This window comes from Bos indicus, chromosome 1 (genome assembly GCF_029378745.1).
Source record: "Bos indicus isolate NIAB-ARS_2022 breed Sahiwal x Tharparkar chromosome 1, NIAB-ARS_B.indTharparkar_mat_pri_1.0, whole genome shotgun sequence".
Lineage (NCBI taxonomy): Eukaryota > Metazoa > Chordata > Mammalia > Artiodactyla > Bovidae > Bos > Bos indicus.
Window position 1 is genome coordinate 33,565,255 of NC_091760.1, and position 22,962 is coordinate 33,588,216.

The 22,962-nt window shown below is 35.7% G+C and overlaps 1 protein-coding gene across 3 annotated transcripts in view; it reads left to right on the plus strand.

The window, feature by feature from the left end:
- Nucleotides 1-4,473: 4,473 nt before the first annotated feature.
- Nucleotides 4,474-22,962, plus strand: part of CADM2 (cell adhesion molecule 2) — a 1,274,389-nt gene continuing 1,255,900 nt past the window's right edge. For all 3 annotated transcript variants that reach the window (XM_070786560.1, XM_070786570.1, XM_070786566.1), the window contains exon 1: nt 4,474-5,150. In XM_070786560.1, coding sequence (XP_070642661.1) covers nt 5,090-5,150 — 61 coding nt within the window. In that variant the 5' untranslated portion in view covers nt 4,474-5,089. The remainder of the gene's footprint in view (nt 5,151-22,962) is intronic.

Here is a 22,962-nt window from a genome sequence, read left to right on the forward strand (position 1 = left end):
AAAATGCAAGAAAAGGAATCATCCCTTTTATGAGTTTAAGAAAGTGTGATGGCCACATACCTTAGATCATTTAGATCCAATCATTGTAGAGATAGAAATTATACTACCTAACATCACAAAATCATTTTTACTCTATGTATTGCAATTTCATATTTTAAAATGAGAGGATGCTTGTCACATTGCCACTTGGTTTATTCACGTAAAAAATGCAGAAACTGCTCATCTTGAGATTGTAAATTTCTGAACATTTGTGAATTTCATTTCAACATTTATATACCTTCATCAGTATAAGTTAAAATTCTAGCTATAAGATATTTGAGATACAGTGGGATAAAATAATGTATCATAACTTGAAAGGATAGTGAGTGTTTTATAACCAGTAGCAAAATGCCATTAAAAATGCATCTAAAGGCAGCAAATATTGTTATATATAATCACATATATGCTCTCTATATACACACATATATATTTATAAATAATACTATATACTGTGTATTATACTAAATATATACCAAACCCAAGAATTCTTAACATCTCTGCAACACAGACAGCTGACCTCATATTTAAAATGCTAGTGAGCATGGAGAATGACAATCAATGCTTCCAGAACTCAATAAGCCAATTTTCTTTCACAATGGTCTACATTTTCACCAGGCCATGAAATTTCTTCTTCTAGGTCGATTTGCTGCAAGAGTCAATTTTCTATGAGAGTCAATTTAGCATAGATTTTTAAATTTTTAGTCCTGAGTATCTATAATGACTATGTATTTCAAATGTTTAGATATTTTACTTAAATTTAATATTTTAAAAAAGAATTCTATTAACCATGTGAAATCCCAGTAAATTTATCCATGGTTGGAAAAATTTGACACAATAATTTTCCTACTCTTATTTTAAAAACTTTTGCCACAATTAAACCTTGTTTATTTTTTTTTCAGCTTTGAAGGATAATTGACAAATTTGTAATATTTAAAGTGTACATTGTGATGATTTAATATATGTAGATATTGTGAAAAGATTGGCCCATCTACTTATATTCATCACCTTAAAACTGCTGATGAAGTTTGTTTTTCCTAGTGGAATGAAAAAGTGATAAACATCACATTCATAATAATAACATTTATTTAAAATTGGTGAAAAAAGTCCTAAAGTGCAAGCTAACTGAGATTTCCTCTGTGAAACCTATGTGAAAAGAAATATAATGTCCAGGGTACTATTGCAGAAAGATGATACTACAATCCTATTCTATGGACAGTATAAGCAAAGAGAACCTTCATTCCCAAGGCAAGGAAAACATATGTGCTATCTTTGTATAACTTTTAAAATGAGTATTGAGTGAATGACTTAAATTTAAAACATTAATTTAACTTCAAAGTAAATTAAGAATTTACTTCAAAACATGAAATACTGAAAAATATTTTTGCTATGAAGAAAAGGAGAATACAAAGCTTAAAAAATACATAAAATTTTCAAATAGGTTTAATATTTTAGACTATTTCATATAGGGAGGCATGGATAGATGCCATCTTTTGGCAATTTATAAAACTAATTCATTATCTGATGATTCATAAGAGGTCAGTTAATTTGTACATTTATTTGAGACACTGATACTATATGTAGACAATAATAGCTTTAAAACTATGAAATGAAGATGTTTAAAGATATTTAATTGCATTCTAAGAAATGTTTTGAGTTTTAGAAATGAATTTACTCATACACTGACAACTCTATAACATATAGACTCTTGTCTCATTTTAAAACATTGAAAGATCTTACAACCATTGAGCATTTGATTTTTTTTAACTGATTAATAGAATCTAAGAATAGACTATTTAGAAAATACAGAATTATTGTTTTTTTGTATATGAAGATGACCTTATTTATCCAAATGACCAGAGCTCATGCTTTGAATTTTTTTTTTTTTTTGCACACTTTGGGACTGAAATAAACACATGCTGGCTTCCAGCCCCCTAGGTGTGTGGGCTAGGAGAATCTTAATCACACTGAAGTTTATGACTCTCATCACAATCAAGCTTGCAGCCATTTTAAAACTTATCTAATTAAAATAATCTGTTCCTTCTATAGTTTACAACAAGAGTTACTTTTGTGTTATGATGACAAGGAGACTCCCAGGGTTCCTGAAAATAACAATTTAACAAAAATAATCTGGACTTTTTAGTCACCTCCATTTCATACAACACCCATGAAATTCTCCCTGGGTCAAGTGTACAGTAAAACACTGTTAAAGACTAGAATGTCTCAAATTTGGTGGACATATAAATCACCCTGGAATCTTGTTATAATGAAGAATCTGACTCTGTGGGTAGGGTAGAAGTTGGGACTCTGTAGTTCTAACAAATTCCCAAGTGATGGTGGTGATGTTGTCTGACATCACATACTGCATAGCAAACCTATAGACTATTTCACTACAGAATCTTAATTTCTCTTGTAGTTACCAACAAGAACAAAAACATGATTTGCTTCTGAGTATTGATCACAAGTGTTGAGCTACTTATGTTCAACTGGGACACTTTCTTGAATATAGCAATCTTAGAATAATGATTTTTTTTTTTTTAACTCAGTGAGACTTTAGAAGTCATCAAATACAGCTCTGTCATACTATCATTGAGGAAATTGAGGGTCAGGGAAGTTGAGTACATGCCCACAATCATATAGCTGACAGCAGGTTGTGCACCAGAACGAAGGAACCCTAACTACTGTGTCAATAAAGAAACCCTAACTTCTTTGGCAGTTCTATTTTTATTTATACTCCCTGGCACAAAACAAAGCATGAGTCAATAATGATTAGAATTTCACCTTTTGGTGCTCACAATAGTTTAAATGATAGCAGTATCCTTGGACTTGCTGACTTGCCTAACAGCTAAAACTCACAGTAGGCAACTGTCTCTTACAATAATAAGAGTATTCACATATCCTCTTTCTTCTAGAGTCCACTTTCAGTTTTATTATGGACATTTTGCTCCTTAATTTTGAGAACCTGGGGAGAAAGGTGGACATAGAAATGAATGGGTCATTAGTTAAAAGGCAAGGGTGAGGTCGTAAAAGGTTGTGGCTAAGTAAGCAACAAATGAGAAAGAGCTAAGGGCCTCAATATTGATCCTGCCTCTCATCTTTCCCTCTGTCTCCTTGCTTGCAGGTTTCTATTGTGTAGTCTCTTGAACAAAGCAGACTATTTATGGTGTGACTGATTTAACACTACTGAACTAGTCTATCATCTGCTAATTTGGTCCGATTAAAAACTGGTCATAGGGAAAAGCCTGGAATTAAGCTCATTTGGAAACACAACTTCTGATTAATTTATGTCCTGTTCATTTATATCTCCTCCTCTAAATCAGGCACATCCAGGTGCTGATTTATAGAGATGGTTCTTTCCAGATTCCTGAATTTTCTTTCCATGACCACCTTTGGTTAGGTCCTTGAAAAAAGCACAGTTATGTTTTTTGTCCCTTCCTTAAGGCTACAATTAAGGCACATAGGGAAGATTGCCTAAGATTTTGTGCTATCCTGAATTATAGAAATCTCACTGAACCGCGCTAAAGTCTCCTTTAATAAAGCGTTTACAGATGCCTGGCCCTGTAGCAATCCAGGGCCGTATAACTTCAATCCGTATAACTTCAACCCGTATAACTTCAAGAGTTAAGTTCTATTATTATCCCTGTTTTACAGATGAGGTTTCAGATTTTAATGTTCAAGTAAAATCATCAAACATTGTGAAGCAAGAAGTGACAGCTATGGGATTTGAACCTAGACCTACCTGATCTCAGTACTGACAGAAAGAATACTGTCACCCGCTGGCCTCTATTGAGATTTTATGTCTACATTAAATCAAATTCTCAGGAACAACAACAAAAACTTAATTTCTTCCACCCCTAACTCTTTTTTTTTTTTTTTTTTTTTCCTTTTCACACAAGTTCTTGTAGGCAGGTAGGTGTTCTGTTCCCTATACTTAGCCTCTCCCACGTCCTCTTAAATCTTTCCCTTTTGCTGCTGGGAGCTTCAGAGAGCTACTGCAGCTGGTGAGTGGGCAGGTGCAGCCACCATCTGCTCTAGGAGTCCAAATACGCACAAGAACTTCGCACCCAAGACCTGTCCCAGGCACCACCACGGGTTCCAGAACCTGCTGGGGACATGGCAAACCCCGCCCCCTCGCGGTGGCGATTGGCTGAACCCTTCCCGAATGCTAGGCACTTATTAAAGAAGGCGCCGTCTCAGAAAGTTAGGCTGAGACTCTCCAAGGAGGTGAGACCCGCCGGGGTGTGTGAATGGGGGATTCAGTTCTTCCTGCCCGAAGGGTCCTTGAGAAGCCTGTTTGTTTTTCCCGGCGCCTGTCTCCACCCATCCCTTTCTCTCATTGGCTAGGCCTGGTGGGCGGGGGTGTCCCCATTGGTCGGGGGGCGGTGTCTGTCCCTGGCCATGGTGGGGGCGGGGCCTCCACCGTGCTGAGCTTGCCCTTGTGTCTGGTGCTCTGTAGAGCTGCCGCCGCCGCTGCTGCTGCCGCTGCCGCCGCCGCCGCTGCTGCAGCCGGAGCATCCGGGAGCAGCCGCCGCCGCCGCTATCGCCTCTAGCGCCGCTTCCACCGCTGCCACCTCCCCTCCTAGGACCCCGAGACACCTCAAGCGCGAGCGGCGGCTGCTGCTTGCTTGCTCCCCTTATTCCCCGCCTTTCCCTTGCGTGACCTACCCACTCCTTACAGCCCTCGTCTGAATCTTCTCCGACACCCCGGCATCCCTGCACCACCTGCTCGGACAGCCCCGGGTGCGTGCCGGGAGGAAGGCAAGCTCCGAACCCGTGCCTGGCAGAAGGACTGTCGCGGCTGCACCACCAGCAAGAGGAGGAGGAAAAGAAACTATTTTGCCCAGCGAAACCTCATTCTGCGGGTGCTTCGCCGTTGCCGCTTCTGCTGCTGCCATCTGATCCACGTCCGCAGGTTCGAGCACCGCAGCGGCGAGGACCCTAGGTCCGGCGGGCTCCGCGAAGGAGACACCGGCAGAGCCCCGCACTCTGGTGCCCTGCTCACCAGCATCTCTTTGCCCACCTCGTTCATTCTCAACCCTTTAGAAAAGGGACCATGATTTGGAAACGCAGCGCCGTTCTCCGCTTCTACAGTGTCTGCGGGCTCCTGCTACAAGGTAATCCCCGCCCCGCCGCGGGGAGCATCAACTTCACGCCCATTCCCCATCATCCTCACTCCACCCCATATTTCCACTCTTCCCCTTACAGTCCCCCAGTCCCCGGCGAATTCCACCCCCTCCCCCTACTTCCCGGGGCGGCAGGGGGCAGTGGCAGTTTGCTCCAGCCCCTCAAATCTCTAGCGCTGGCTCAACCCTGCTGTCTCGGTAGTCAGTCCCTTACGGGCACCTTTCGCCTTTTCATTCACCTGAGCTTCCTACATCTCTCACTCTCCATGCTCGCCAGCACTCCCCTCACCCTTCACATACACACTCCCACGCCTTTTGGCTGGCAACTTGTGCCTTCTCTGAACATTACACCCTCCCACCAACCCCCACCAGCCGCCTCCCACATCACGCTCCCGACCGACCCTCTCCATCTCTTGTCATCTCTTTAACCTCCCCCTCTTCGTGTCGCCTTTATTTTGCCCCTTCTTCCCACCATCAGCATATCCGTGTGCCTTTAAAAAGTGTGTGAGAGCCTGGGAGCGAGCTGCCGAGACGGCGAGAACAGCAGCAGCGGCGGCACCGTGTGCATTGCAATAACATCCCCGGGGGCGGGGAGGTGCGGGGGGGGGGGGGGGGATGTGTTGTGAGACGTGTCATTCACCTAGGAAGAGAGAAGACTGTCTGAGGTTTAAAAAAAAGAAAAAAGAAAAAAACGAAAAAGAGAGATAAGCAAGGAAGGAAGAAAAAGAAAGAACGAAAAAGAGTAAAAGGAAAAAGGAAGAATGAATAAATAAAGCAGGAAATAAAAAGAGAGGGCCAGGGGAAGGGAAGAATTAAAAGACCCAAAGCCACTTTATCAACAAACTGACTTTTTATTATTCAGCCCGTGTGGTTTTCTTTTTCATTTTTTCGAAGCCAAGAAATGTGTGCACCCTGGCAGTTACTTTAGTGCTAAGGGATTTTAGCTTAGATTCCCTACCTTTCCATCCCGCTCTCTGACGCTTCTTTTCCGTAATTAATATCATCCTTTCAGGTGAAATGTAAGAACCCCTGTGACCGCAGCGGAGGGAAACCGCACAAAACACTGTTATTATGCAAATCATTGGGCTTGGATGCAGACTGGCTAGCGAACTGGGGTGCACTTTTCGCCAGATCCTTGCTTTTGGAGGGAGGAGGAGGTTGTGTGCAGTGGGAGGACGATGATGATTATGAAATGCATGGCAATGTATGGAGTAAAAGTGCCTGGGAAGAGCACACTTTGGGTGGTGGTGGAGGCAGAGGCGGCATGCTAGAACTGAGTGGGCAGGGGCTGTAAGGCAGAAGATTGTTGCTTTGAAGAGAGTGGTGTAGGGATGTGGCTTGAATGTGAGATACAGGGAGGATGGATGTGAAATTATGGTCCATATGATTTTTTTTTTTAAGATAGATGACTCTTGATTTCTTCATAAATCTTTGCCCACCTTTAACCTCTCTGTCATCATTTGTGTATTTATAGGAGAGATAAGTTGATCAAATGTATTTGTCCCTGGGTAAAAGGAATCTGAAAGTAAGACATATAGAACCACAGGCATACAAAACCCAATCGGCCTTTGGAGGATTTAAATGAGGTCAATGAACCATCTTTCAGCAAGTTCTTGGAATGCATCCTGTTTCCTAGCCTCCTCCAGGATATAGATCAGGACCGTATTTTATTTATGCATATTTATGAATGTGAAAGACGAGATAGTGGGCAGAATTTTCCTGAATTAGCTAACCAAACTTGCAGAGGTATTTCTTGGAATATTTCGGGGTAATTTTGTGTATTTTATGTTTGATGTAAATTTTTGATCTGTCATGTGCCAGAATCCCTGAGAAAAGGCAGACAGCCTGTTCTTCCTGCTTAACGCCGCCTGGTCCCATTCCCCAGCGCCTACACCCCCACCCTCTGGTCCCATTCCTCAGCGCTTACACCCCCACCCTCGCGCAAGTAATCCGGTGGCTGACACATTACTTGGGTTTCTAATCCGTCCTTAAACATCCTCCTAGAGACCCCACTTCACCTCTCAGTAACTTGCATTTCTCAGCTCTGCTGTGTGTGTGTGTATGTGAGTGTGTGTGTGTGTGTGCGTGTGTGTGTGTGTGTGTGCGTCCCGCGCGCATGAGCGCACCACGCCGGGTAAGGGGAGTGTGATGTGGGGAAATCAGTTAATTTGGTGATTGTGATGAACATTCGGCACCACTGGATGTGTTTTCCCTGCCAATCTGTGTATGCTGGCCCCGGCACGTCACTGCACACACTACTGGGCTGGTGCAAGATTATTTATTATAGAGCATGTGGGCAACGGACTGCACTTGGGGGTCGCCTCCTCTCTGCCTTCAACATTTCCCTGTGAATTGTCTATTCAGTGCACTGCAAAATAACTGTCTGCTGGTGCCTCTCTCTCCCTGTCTATCTCTCTCAGCCTGAAGGAGGATTTACTCTTTCTCTACTCAGAGAGATTCCTTCAGCTGCATTCTTTTTTATTAAGGGCCTGGGTTTCTTTTATTAAGTATGTACACCAAATGTTAAGACAGTGCTGCTTTTCACAGCAGACTGGGGGAGAAGGGTGGAAGGGGTGTGGGTATACCAGAGCAAACGCACCACTGCAGCCAGCAGCAGCACCAGCGGCAGGCCCAAATAAATAAATAAGTGTCCTATCACAGCAACCAGGCAAAGAGAACCAGCTCAAGGATATATGTGTACTTCTGAGCACCTTAGATGGCTGTATTAATACACCAAAGGAGAGAGAGAATAGGATTTAAGGGGGGGCGGGATAAAAAAAAAAAAAAAAAAAAACCAGAAGTGGGAGGAGGCACAAAGCCCCACTGGATTGTCTTCTCATGTTTATGGCTGCCTCACATTTATCAAACACTGCTCCACAGACACATCACACTTTGTTGATACTGTCAGTTCCTGCTCAAACAAATTGCTCGTGCCTTCCTTGTCTTGGTCTTGGCTAAAAACGTTGCTTCAGGGTCCAGGTTTATGTTTCTCCCACCACTCTACTGTTTTATTAGGACTTGGTTAGGTTGTAGAATGAAAGCTTGATTTCCTGGACATAGATTAAATATCTAGCAGGTCTTTCCTATGTACAAGGAAGGAGAGGTAGCGGGGGAACTAGTGAGCAACTGATTTTGGCCCGGGGTAGTCTGCTCTGCCTGTTAGTAGTTATGACTTGGCAAATACTGTAGGCAGTCTGTCTACAGCTTCTTATTTTTAGCATTATCAGCACTACAGTGGTTTTATCACTTAAGTCATACTAATCAATGTATTTATCCTTTGTATTTATCCCCTTTCTTGCAGTATGCATCATTTTAGACAGGAAGACTCAATTTAACACATCTTCCCTGTGGTTTCACTGTTTTATATTGTCACCATTTTTTTTTTTTTTTTTTACTTTTCCTGGGAAGCAAACTCAGTCTTTTGGCTTGTTAATATGTAGAGTGGTAAGTCAGTGGTAAGATTCAAGATAAAATGAATTTTTGTAAAAAAAAGGTTTAAATAGTTCTATTCTACAACATCTACTAGTTCGTCCTCAACAAGTCTTTAGGCAATGAATAGTTAGATAGAAAATAAACATGTTTCTGACCAGAGTATAACTTGGAATGTAGACTACTTAGATAACAAAATTTAGACTACTTAGATAACAAAATTTAGACTACTTAGATAACAAAATTTGATTCAGCGTTACGCTATACAGCACCCTTTTTTTTTTAATTTTAATTTTCCTCTATCAGATATAGAGGAAAAAGCTGGGCAAGGGCAAGGGACACATTAGAGAAAAAAAATTTCTTTAGAATGAGGACTGTAAAAACTTGCCACCTGTAACTAAGACTTCTTCTTGTCTACAGAGTAGATTCAGTTCAGTTGCTGACCCTCTTTGTAGCTGGGCTCCTTTCCATGCCTGAAGCGACACTGGAAAGATGGAGACTCTCTTGTTTAGCACAGGAAACAATCTGAAAAAGGACAAAAAGGAAAGAAGGGCAAAATAGACATGCATAGAGAGATTCTGACTTTGTTGAGAACTTTATTTCCTTGTTCAGTGTTGGTCTTATACAAAAAACACCACTACTAATTTTGGGGTTTTAGGGTTTGTGGATGTGTGTGTTTTACTGTGGGACATTGTAGTAAGTAATTTGTTGTGTGTAAAAAGAAAGATCCTCAAGTTAAAGGTCTGTTCAACATGCATATTACTTGCCTCAGTATGTGTCATGCACCTCCCATTACATTTTTAGAAAACATGTGGTAATGCAAAATATACATACAAACTAAATAAAATACTGATAACTTAATATTTCCTAAAAGCGTGTCTCTCTCGCTTCTTTACTTCTACCTTAGTCATGATGAGCTCATCTTTTATGCTGAATGCAGTTCCTGAGATACAGCTCACTCCTCCCTTTTTTTGATTAACAGTGGAAACTTTGAAAAGTAGGTTTTATACACAAGTCAATGACTATGACTTAAACAAACACTAGACACTTAGTAATTAAGAAAATCTCTTTGTAAATATGAGGAGTTCCTAGACTAATTTAGTATCAAGATATGGAAGCTTATTTTGTTGTTTTTTCCCTTGTGTCTACAACTAGTAGAACTCTGGTAATACAACATGACAAAGGTAAGCATCAACCGAGATAGTCTCTTCCTGCGTTTTCCACAAGAAGATCAAATACGTGAAAAATATTTTTCCCAGATTTAACTAATGAGATAGTCATTTTTCTTAAAGAAAAACTTACTTAAATCACTTAAACAGGAAATAGTTGTGCAATAATGTTGGAAGACATCCTAAGCATGCATTTTAAAATGGCCTGAAATCAACATCAAATGGAAATCAATTTTCTTTTAAAAATAAAGAGTCTATGGGGTATAAAATGATTGAGAGAAGTAAAATTTATCTATTGTGAAGGATTTGGGGTACATTTGTAATATAACATAGACATATCATATTATTGTTTTATTTGATTATGTTGACATGCATTCTATGAGATGTATTGATAGAGAGTCCTTGTTTTACTAGACTTCATTAAACCTTCTTGGCAAAATCGCCCATTGTGTAGCAACTGGCTGAGTAGGTGAGGAAGCAGCAAAAAGGGAAGTTACAAATCAAGGAAGTAGAACTCACAAATTGAAGTCAGAAGTCCTTTGTGGAATTGTCAGTTACAGGTTTGTTTACTCTCCTAAAAACAACTCTGCTACCTTGTTTATATTAAGCTTCTTGAGGGCAAGCCCTGAGCTTTACTTATTCTTAATTTAGTAAATGCATAATAAATAGTTTTGGTTTGAATGATAGGTATATCTTAGTTAGGTATGATGTAGTTAAGAGGTATCTTTTCATAACACATCAGCACTCATACTTTGTTAAATTACATGTATATATATACACACACACACACATATATGAGTTAATTTTAACATTTTGTAGGTCTTACTGGTTTAGGAAACAGTTTTCCTGTAGAAAATTATCATAGTGATAGCTGTTGATATACATCTTTAAATGAATGTAATTTGATCAGTTGCTCTTTGACATGACGTTTCCCTACCCATTTTTTTCTTTTCCATAATTAAAAAAATCAAGATATTTGCATAAGATCACAAACTCAATTCATGAGGGGGGAAAAAAAGAGAAGACATGATTTAAATTTACTGATTTAACCTAAAATATTTAAAAGGACAAGTTCATTACCAACATTTTATTTGAAAATGTCAAACGTTTTTGGAGTGTAGTTCTGTAGTATCAAAAAACTACATCTTCTGCAAATTCCTTGTGTAAAGAGGTGGGTGAGGATTAACCTAGAGCTGTGGCAGCTGAAGCCCCCTGCTGTGTGATGATGCAAATGGCATCTCAGGCCTAATGTGCTCTGCAGCGGCAGGCAGAATGCATGCAGGAAAGCAGTCATGTGGCGTGACTGAAATAGGAAGTCTTTTCATATTTCATAGCTTGTAGTGGACATGAACCATGCTTCAACTCTTCATGACCAGAAATAATCCAAAGAGTATTTCTAATCACTTGAGCTCATGGCAAAGCTAAAGAGAGAATATATAATTTGTTTAGACATTAATGTAATAAATAAATCCTAACAAAATTATCAACATTTTCATCAAATGAATTGTGCAAACTTGAAATTATCTTGCAAACTATCAGGACCACAGTTCAATTTAATGAAAATTAATAGCAAAGTTAAAATAGAATTCTTATGCATTCTAAGGCTTCTAAGAATTCTAATTCTTCTGCAGTTATTTACATGTGTTGGACCTAATGAATGTTGAGCTGGCAAATACTGTTATCTTTCTCTTCCTTTAGCGAGTAAGGAGTTAGTTGCTTTTTTTTTTTCCTTATTAGAGCATTTCCTGTTAGGGGAGAATACAGTAGTCTTAAAAGAAATAGGAATTAATTGTTCAATGTATGTTTTTACCATTTATTTAGTGCCATAGATTGGAATTTTTGTTAACATCAAACCAGTAGAGAATATCTCCTTTCTAAAAAATTTTATGTATCACACAGGCAAAGCATCAAATATGTTCCTTAATAAAAGCAAGAGTTGTGGGGCAATTATTATGGGCAGACTATAAAAGAAGCCTATCAGATGACAATAACTAGTGTAACATTGTTTATCTTGATTCCATTTGCTATCAAAATAATTGAGCATATTATGCATATTGATTTTCATCCTAGAAATGAGTCCAATTGGTCCTGTTTATGTGTTCAGTGAGTTTCTTTAGATGATATGAAATAGTTTTATCTTAGTAATATGTAATACATATATATATATATGTTAGGAAACTAAATATTCTGTTTAATTAGGTATGAGTTAAATATTAATGCCAAAATCAGAGATGTAATTATTGAGAAAGGAAATATTCCTCAATCATTTATCTCTATATATGCACATATGTACAAGCTTAAAATGTACAGTAATTTTTAGGTCTGAAGAACATCTTTATAATTTTGCGTGTAATTAGAGTTTGGAGCACTCAGGGATGAAGTGTGAGGAAAAAGGAAAAGTTTATTTTGTTTTTGATTATTTAACCTTATTTCTGAAGGTTAAAAAAGGTATTTTTTGAATTCATTTTTTTAGGCTGCAGCAGTGATTAACTTTTCCACTTAAAAACACACGCGCAAGGTTTACAGTTTCTGAATTTGCAATAGAGCTGAGCATTTATTCTGGATCTTCTTTGTGTTTGAGAAACTGAGTGATGAGAACCTACTGCTACCTGAATAGAGAGGCAGGGCTGAGGTTGTAAGGAGATCTGTCTTGGAAAGAGCTGGCCATTAATTATTCACATTCTATTTCAGAAGTCTTTGAAGTAAATATTAAGACAGTTATTATTAAGCATTGGGGATTACTCTTTCTGAGTCAGCAAATCGTTTTCATTTGAATATTGAAATTATCTTTCAGCCATTTGAATGCTGACGGGGATGCCCCTGTTTAGCCACAGTTAAGCAGTTATTCTAGGGGTTACATACTGACGTCACTAGGGATTGTTTAGAAAACAACAATAAGCATTTATTTGCTTTGAGGAACAAAAAAACTTAAAGCTAAGTGTAATCATATAGTGCAAATAACTACACATACAGATATAAAAGTCATTTTATAGGCTAAATAACCCCCCTAGTTTTATAGATTTGATGATGGTTTATTAATGGTAACGGTGCATTGTTTATCTAAAGTCATCTTTGAGAACCGAGTTAAGAAAGCACCTTTCCTGAAAAAGATGTGCTGCCGACTGCTAAGTGTATAACTGTTATATTGATTCAGTGTAATTTATAAAGCCAATTAATTTGTTCTTGTAAGGGAATATTTTGTTTCTTTGCTAAAATTGTTTGCCTTTAAAGATGCAAGTGCCTGCCTTAATGCTTACTCAAACATCAAAGCCTAAAATTTATGGTGCGTAAAATATGTTTCTACTTTTGTAATAAATTCATATTTTACGTTAGATTGTCCTATATCGCCCCAGGAGAAAATGTCCTGACACCTTTACCTTCCGTTCCTTCTTATACTTTATATGTCTTCTGCTTTTAATTTTAAGTAGTAGACAGGCTGAAATGAGGGATGATTAGAATATTTGTATTTAAAAGCAAATAAAATGCACAGTAAGCTTCTGATTTGTCATTCCCTTATTGCAATCTATATTTTATGGACCGAAGTCTGAATAGTAACTCAGCTTCCTTTACACTCTCTAGGAATATAATATACCCCACTCTGCACTGTTCTATCAACCTGAAAGACCCATTAAAATAAATTCACAGGGAGTGAAAAACAGTTAAAAGGAATCTTACCAAACCTATGTACTGAATACATCCAGATTGGGTGTTTTTTCTTTCAACCTCCAAGGCTTGTATCCCAGTGTTTTAGCAAAGATAAAACACATACAACGTGCTTTTAGTTGTTTTTGTTATTGTTATTATTGCATTTTGTGAGCATTCAACCTCCTTAGTCTCATAATAAAAATGGCAAAAAGAGGAGGGAAGGAATGTGAGTCAGCCAGCCAAACACACAGAAACGCCTGGCAAAGCCGACTAAATTAGCATATGCTAGGCTGAGTATTTCCCTCTGTTGTTACATAACCCTTTTCTAATAGGAAATCACTTCTCCTACTTAACCCTTTCAGGAGGTTTGGAATTCACCCACTGTTACATTTTTATTTTGCTTCATTTATTTTCTCAAAAATTATGTAAATCATCTATTGAAGGGCTTTTATGCCAAATTCTTCTCCCCCACCCTTCAGTCTTTCTGTATACAAATGTTCCATTCTGTGCCCAACTTCAGGATTCAAGAATCAACTTTTCTATAGCCTTCACTGAGAGGATCTAATTAGCATTTTAGGCTCTCTTTACTCATGTGCAGCTTTCTTTAGAAAATGTATTAGTTCTATGAGGTTTCCCTAAGGATTCATAATACTCTAGTTTGTTACATGTACTGTGATATTCACTGTGCCTTAATTATGCGTGTGTCCTCATTTCAAAGCCTTTTCAGGGATCATGTGGATAGAACAGGGGTCTGGCTGTAAGTTCACTGTCATGTATTAATGTGTAGGTGGTATTCAGAGAAGGATGTTTCTGAAGGCAATCTTATATCTATGACTCTAGTATAGCAAGCAGTTACTCACATTTCTACACTTAAACTAGTTACTCTGCCAAGGCAGAATGAGATTCACCATTGTAATACAGAATACAGTGTCTGTTATTTCTAAATAGTTCTTTGCTTTGGGATTGAAAAAAAAAAAAAATAATGAGTGAAAATGTGTATCCCTTATCCCGAATAGGAATTGTTCCCTTTCACTCTCCCAAATAAAAAGAAGAATCAGAAATTGTTCCTAAATCAATACTCTATTCCCTAACTAGCCCATTAACACATCTTGCTATGGTGGGATCTCGAAGTTATACTGTTTATTATTTGAGGCTATAGATTTTTAGATAGTATTGATAGTCTGCAATCTTCATGGGCTGCTAAATGTCAGTGCATTGGCAAATTTGAGACATATTTTCACTTTTTGATTTGGATGCAGTGTGGAGAACTGTGAAAATATATAGGAATGTTGAATGAGAGAGAAGGAGAAAGAGGAAAATATGTATATATTGAGACTACATTTGTGGAGGGATAGCTGCAATAATTTGCCCATTTTAGTACATGTCACCATTTATAAGGAGGACATTTTCCTACATTGCATGAATTTAAAAGTTTACTTATCTTAATTGTACCCCTTGATTTGCTTGTATTTGTGTGTTATATATAATCAGAAAATTTAAGTTTAACTTGTAAATGTAACCATTCTTTCTTTTTTCTGATCATTACAGTATAAAAGCATTTTATGAGTTAATTTACTAACAATTTTAACCAATTTTTGTTTCATTATTTTACACAACTGAATTATTTTCTATACCATATTATTATTAATGGTAGCTAAAAATGCTAATATTCAGGAACACATAGGAGTTTTTTTCATGGGAATTTTGGACCAGAATCTGATGTGTTTTAGTAGACAAAAGATTACCATCTGCCCTTTATTGAATATTTTAAGCATTTATGTTTTCTTAGTTTATGAGAGAACTAAGCACTTTATTTTGTCTATGTTATGATCTGTATAACCCCTACATGGATTTTTCTTATAGCATTTTGAATGTCTCCTCTAGTGGACTATAAGCCCCTAGAGTACTAGGTTTTAGTCTTCATTTTATTTCAGGTGCCTAATCGAATGTTTGGCCTGTGTCTTTTTTTAATGTTTTCATTTCACTGATTGATTAGTTCTCTTCCAGTCTATTTAATCTTGACACATCTTTTTAATTGGTTCCAAATAATATTTAAGTACTAATAATTGCCAAAATGCCAATACAGTATTCTGAATAGAATAAATATTTGCAATCAATTTTCATTTTAAACTACAGGAAGAAGAAAAAAAAGGATACCAAGAAATATCATGCTTAATAATGACATACTTCACAAAAAATGTAGAATCACTCCTTTCAGTTAAGGTAGTCACTTCAAATTTGCCCTGAAAACATTTGAATCATGGCTTTGAACTCCCTGATTTCTCTGGGCAATGTAACCTCTTGTCTTTTTTTTTACAATTCCTGGCCCCTAAAATATTCCTGATGGTGACTTTGGGTAAATATGAAGTCAGATCATCTTATTGTTCTATTTAGAGTAGCTAGTATTTCTGGATAAATGTATAAACAAAGAGGAATTACAGACTGACCTTGATCTGCCAGATTATCAGTGAGGACTGACCTGCTTTTGTTATTGCCAAGCTGTAGAGTAAAGGTGCTCTGAGTAGTCCTACAGATTCAGGGTATATTTTTCTCAGTTTAACTCAGGGAGATTCCATTCATTTTATTTAAAAGGGCTTTTAAATAAATTATATATATATACTCAAAATGCTTAGCCATAATTCTACAGTTGAGGACACATGTTTGCTGTGGTTGAATTTGATTTAGTTTTCTTTTTACATTTTGAAGACAGTGGGAGGTAGAATGGAAATATTTCCTACTTTTTTTAAGAGAATTTAAATATAGTTACTAGTGCTGAACTCCAGGGGTGAAAAGACTTTCTTCAATTTGTAGTGACTCTATTTCCACATAAAGTGTTTTAAGAATGCTTTTTTGAAAATGTCCCAGAGAAATGTAGTTTTTCTTAAAAGTTACATAGTTCTTTCAAATTTAAAAAATCAATTTTACCCATTGTCTTTTGGATTTTTGACTATTTCCTGACTCTTGGCATTCAAAAGAAAGTTAAGTAGGCTGTGTTAAGATTCATTTGAAGCCAAATCAATTCATGTAGAAATAAACATTCAGTTAACAGATATTCAAAGTAGATTAAACTATCTCAATTCATTGAGGGCTGCTGCCACTTTATAAAGTTAATTTTAAGAATTATATTCTTGCATAGCTTCTGTATCTAAAATCTTGCTTTATATGGAGATGTGTCAGTATGATGTAGCAGTCAGGCAAGGATAACTTCATCTTTAATGTGGCTTTTGTTCAGCCCCTGATGATCCACTTTTCAGAGCCTAGTGACAAAAAGGGAAGATAGTCAAACTTTGTTGACTCTGTCACTGTTTTTATAAAAAATTATTTTAATATGTTACTGAATTTTATTCATTATATTGAGATATTCCTATAAATCTATGATTAGAAGTCACATATTTTAATTTTTTATGTGTAACTATGTAGTATCTGAAACACTGGAAATGTATGGAATTATCATACCTTTATATATCTCAGCATTTTTGTCATAATGACCCACTCAGAAATTGAATTTTCAATTTGATATAAGGGAAGTACCTTTGTCACTTTAAATGCTAAAGCATTTCAGATCAACATTCTTGTGTAGGGTCACCAAATTTGGAACAACTTCCATAATATTCACCAAAATGGTATTGTACTAAAGTGCATTGTCTTTATATAAAAATATTTTATGATAACTAGCATGAATAATAAGTTGTGTGTTCTATAATATTTATGAATGCATTTTTAAAGGTCAAGAAACATTTATAGAGGATAGTTTCTTGTCCACTGGCTTGTTTTATATATATAAATATATGTAATATATATTTATATATTATATATGTAATATAGAAATGCTGTGAGTGAAGTAAAACTAATGGTATTGTGAATTTTAATTCTCTGTATCCTTTCACTTCTGTGTAATAGCTAAGGTAAAGATATTGGTAGAGGGATAAGTTCATAATTTTTTAGAGGTCTGATAGAGGACATTGAAGTCAAATTTACTTTAAATTTTTGTTTTGCTTTACCTAATTTTATTGACTGTTCAGATACAGACTACCAACAAGGCAAAACAGGTTATCTTTGAAGGAAGTGATAGTGTTTTATAATATGTCAACCATGTTTGACAGTTGGGTACAGATAGATTGGAAAGACTGATAATTTTTTTATCATTTTATCATGCTCATACTATAAAATAGAGTAAACATGATTTGGCATTAGGAATCTTTCCTTCTGAGAGCTTCTCATCATCTTTGGTGTACAGAGATGGAGAATGGGAGCGATTTGGTGATAGAGGCAATAATGGATACCCATAATCCTTGAGTGGAATATCATCAACTGCCATATTAAAATACATTTAGTGTGGGAGTGGGAGTGATGTTAGCCTGGTGAATGTCTTTTATTTTGTAGTGAAAGTCCAGAGATACCCCTGGACTAACTTTAGACTTTGATTTTTGCAAGTGCCCTACAGCATCAAGATGTAATGGTAGGAATCAAGGGACCAAAGTTCTTATCAAAGCCATGCCACCATTTTGAAGATGAGTAAGATACTTCTCTGGCAGCTCAGTTTTTTCATCTGTGGATTGAGAGATTGGAACCAAATCTGTTCTTCGGCACTATGTTGTATAGGATCTTAAGGATGATGACACACTGAAAAAAATGGTGTTTTCTTTTTGACTTTCCACCTAAAGATCTTTTAAAATGCAGTCAGTATAACATGAAATGTGTGCTCTTAAAATACCTTTTACTAAAATTTATTTTTAATAGCTACTCAAGCATTATTCAGTATTTAATGTTTTTACACATTAAGAGACTGTTATTCTGATGCATGTGTCTGTATAAATTTCAGAACTTTTTTTTCCCCTAGGTCAGTGAGTTTTATAAGTTAATTTTGTGGCCATCAGCCTGAATTTGGGCCACACATTTATTTTTTAATGAAATTACATCCATAAATCAGTTTTGAAAATTAGTAAACTGTTGATATATTAGTCATTTTTATTGGGGAGTGGATTGAATTAAGTTTTAATTTTGAGTTCAGTTTTGTTTTTCTGTGCATTTAATTTACATGTATGTAAAAATTTCTACAATCATATTGTTTTTCATAGCCACTGGTTTTCTTAAACATAACATTCATTTATTGATTCGTTTTTCAACAAATATGTACTTGAAGTCAGTGTTGTACACGTTGGATATACAAGTAGACAAGATAGAAATAGTTTCTAACTTTACGGAGCCTATACTCTAGTGACTGAGACACAGAATAAACAAATCAAAATATTATAATGCCTTAATTCTTTTTTTTCTGAAATAAAAAAAATATTTTTATGCTAATATCTTTTCCACAGCAACAAAATGCAGATATATCAATGAGGATATGAAATCACTGGCTTATCAACAATATTATAAACCTCACTGGGCTTTTAACATTTTTACTTAAGGTTGGATTAAACAGCTCTCATTTCCTTCAGTCGTTTATCCTGAAAACATTCTCAGTATGATGCCGTTTCTTTCTTTATTAATACAAGTTGAAAGAAGCTGACAAGTGAACAAGAAATATTTAAGCACACTCTATTCTAACTGATTTGTTCAAGAGGATGATTCATTTAATTTCATAAAGGATCAGTGGGCCAGAACTGTAGATGACCAGGTCAGCGGAGGGAATGCAGGGGAGAAGAGGTCTGTGAGAAGGATCTATGTAACAAGCAACAATATTTAGTTTTTTAGAGCTGAAGTTCTGCTTGAGCAATTCTGATGTTACCAGCAACAGTCATTTAAAGAGCTGCTGATGCCTCCGGGAAAACATTTTTAAAGTGTCCTATCTAGAAACAATGTTCCTTGTACTGTGTCATATATATTAAAACTCCGTCCCTTGCTTATATTACAGTACATCGTGCCTGATTAAAACCTGTACTACTGTAATGTGGCTTCTTGAGAGTGCCGATTAAATGTCGCTCCTGAAATATTTCCTCCTGCTGAATCTCTCTGAATATGATTGAAATATTAATCACTTGGTAAACAAAGCTCATGAATGGATAGGATACAATTAAATGTTTTTAATAAAGTGAATTTCATGCAATTATTTTAAGTGTCATAGAGAAAATGCAAAATCATACAAACAGGCTACAAATATTCTTGATATCTTTATATTGCTTTCTTTAATATTTAACTTTGACTGATGGCTTCAATATGCAAATTATGTCATATTTCTAAGAGATTGTATGGTATTTTTGGATAGTGTCACTCACTAGCCAGTAGGATCCCTGGAGTAGGTGATATGTATCTTGTAATAGATAAGATTAAAAAACTGATATATATTCTGGAAATCATAATGATGGTGGTTTAGCCTGTATAGTGCTGTATTTAGTGATTTGTTTTTTTGGATTTCACTCAACTGTACATCGCACAGACAGAAAAACCTCAGCTTAACTATTATCTTTAATTTTGCTTTCTTTATATTTTAAAGGAAACTTTAAAATTAAAGCAATTCAAGTAAATGCTTTGTTGCAGGTAATGATTTGCAAGAGTGTAGTTGTATAGAAAATGATTTATTTTGAAAGTATATTCAATTTTTCAAAGTAAATCAGAGAGGCATACATATTTGGAACTTTTCTAGAGGGAACTAGGTGGTGCTGTTCTGTCATCTTTGTGTCTTAGTGACTTCTTTGATTCTTTTCTCAGTTCATTAAACACTTTTGTACAATAGGTAAGGTATAGTTTTGGTCTATAGTGGCCTTATTTTTGTTAACCAATGAAGTTTATATTGATCTTGAATCTTTTCTTTTCAGCAGTATTTTTGTACAGCAGATAAAAACTTTCTTTGTAAGCAGTAAGCTATAGCACAGTTTAAAATGTCTTTTTTATTTCTTCATCATTTAAATTATTATATATAATTCTGAGATCTTCAAATATTTATATTATTATGTGTTTTTAAATTCTTTGGCTATTTTACTTGTAAAAATACTTATGATTGGTTTAATCAAAATTTAAAGTGGTGGAATTTTTGTGCAAAGTTGATTTAATATAAAAATGTCACAAAATGCATAAGCTCAAGGCAAACTTAATTGTATTTTTGAAATACTAAAAAAAAAAAAAATCAACTAAAACTTTAAACAAAGAAAAGTAAAACTTGCCCTTGAAAATAAATTGGTTGCTTACTTTACTTACATATAAGAAAAGTAACCTCAATTAGGCCATCAGTTAATCTTTCCTTGTTTCTAGATATTAAGTTAATTTTGTCTTATGATCTTGGTGGTACTTTATAGTCCAAATAAGTCTCTTATTTCAGGCTAAATAACAACAAATAAAGTTACTCCACTGTTCATGTATTTTTGGTATACTGGTATTTTGGGGGTATATTTTCTTAGTAAGAATTTTGACTTCTGGATACCCTTAGGCTTAGAGAATCAGATATGAGAAAACTTTAAAAGGGTTGCAGCTTTTTCCAACAAAAATCATCCTGTAAGTTGTGTTTCTTAATTTTTTAATACCTTTAGATAAGAGTGTATCGTGTAATTTATTTTCTAATATAAATCTGGACATAAAATAAGGATGAAGTACTTCAAGAGTTCTACCCATATGTTTTCTTGTAGACTCATAGTTCTATCATTTTGAATGGGGACAAAAATGACTTATGTTCTTTTTTTCCTGACATAATAAACCCTCCTTACTATTTTTATCATAAGATGTTCAAGATTTATCTTTAATAGAAAAGTGAATGTTATATAGACAACTCTTCATGTTTTCTGTTCTCTCTGAAATCTTTTATCTTTAGAAGACAGAATCAATGTGGAATTTCAGAATGGGTCCATGGCATGTCGTCTTACAGTGCAGAGAGATAATCTCTGAGATGAACATCTGCTAGGCTAATAAACCTAAGTGAAAGTGCTGCTATACTTCTGTGCTCATGTCTGGTCTCCTGGAATAAAATGAAAGTCACAAGTATTAAGATGGATACCAGTGGCTAATCATTTGTCAAATAAGAGTTCAGATTGGGAAAGCTGCATAAAGGAATTGAGATTATTCATTCACAAGAATACCTTCATTTTATATCAAATGAAGAACTTCCTAAGAAGGATTAGGTAACTCCCATTTTATACTGCCATAAGCTTAATTGTGAAGAAAACGAATAGTAAATAAACACTTTGGGATTAGATAAAAAATCAGTATTTTTGTCTTGGGTGTCAATTTTTTATATTGCAAAAATACTTTCTAACTTTTAGATGATGTCATTATGAGAGTAAATCTTCGGTTAGATAAAGAAATTGTGAAAGTTATTCATAGATTTGCCATATCTGCTTGCTCAATAATATAGTTTATAATTTCTACTTTTTGAAAGTTGACATTTTGACAGCAATACTAATAATAAAATACTTAACTTTAATATATTAAATGCCAGATTTATCTTTCAAAAAGTTAAACAGCACTGTCATTGGACCAGTCCTTTGTAGATAGCCTATTTCTAAAAAAAAAAAAAAAAATACACCATATGTTAAATAAAGCATGGTATTTGGTGAAACATATTTAAATCACAAAGTGAGTATATTTTAAGCTTATTTTTCCTCCCAGGATACAGAAAGTGTGCAGATTATTTCATTTCTTAAATGTCAAAAATACAAAACCCTATATTGTAACTCTGTAATCGCTTACTGCTTTAGAGGTAAATTGGAAAGAAGAGACTAAAACACATCTCTGGCAATATACTATTTTCTTGGACTTAGGCTCCAGAATTAGCACCAAAAATATTGTACACATTTTTCGTAATTTATTCTGGTTATTTATTTATTTATTAGAGATCTAGCATTAGAATAAGAAGAGGCTTTCTTCACAATTATTTTTGATGAAGATTAATCTCAGGCAATGTAGCATAAGCCATTGACTGTTAGTAATCAGTGGCAGCAAGTAGATTACTTGGCATGTCATTTTATCTTTCCAAATGCTCCTTTGGAAACTTCTGACAAAGATCCTTTTCATCTTGTCGTGTTTTATCAATGATGAAAGATTTATATCTCATGGATCTAGAGATGTTTTTCACTTTAAAAAGTAAAGCGAAGTAAAGAAAGAAAGAAAACAGCAATAAGTAAGGGATTTCTGGATTTCTTTTGAAATCTGAGTCAGAAAGCAGAATAGCTGAAAAAGTCAGAAAAGAGAGTAGTGATAATTAAGAGAGTAAAAGCAACAGTCTCATGGAGAGGATAGAGGTAAATGTTTGTATCCTTAAGTATATTTTTCCTTATTAGGCAGATAGAAAATAAGAGTCTTCAAATGAATCTTGATGTAAAATTATAGTTGATGTTAGCAAATCAAATTTTGATGGACCTAACAGAGACATTGTACATGGTGAAGGAGATTAGCATATAACTAAATAAGAATTTTGGATGACCTTTACTGCAGAACCTAATTGTAGTGAGACAGCACAAGTAATGAAGAATTCTAACACTGTTACAGATAGGTATAATTAATATTAGTCACATATGACTAAGAATAACACAATGAATGGCCTTTGGAGAAAATGTTTTTTCATAAGCTTATTATACCTTCATATACAACTTAATAGAGAAGTTTCTTAAAATATCTCTAGTTGGCTTTGA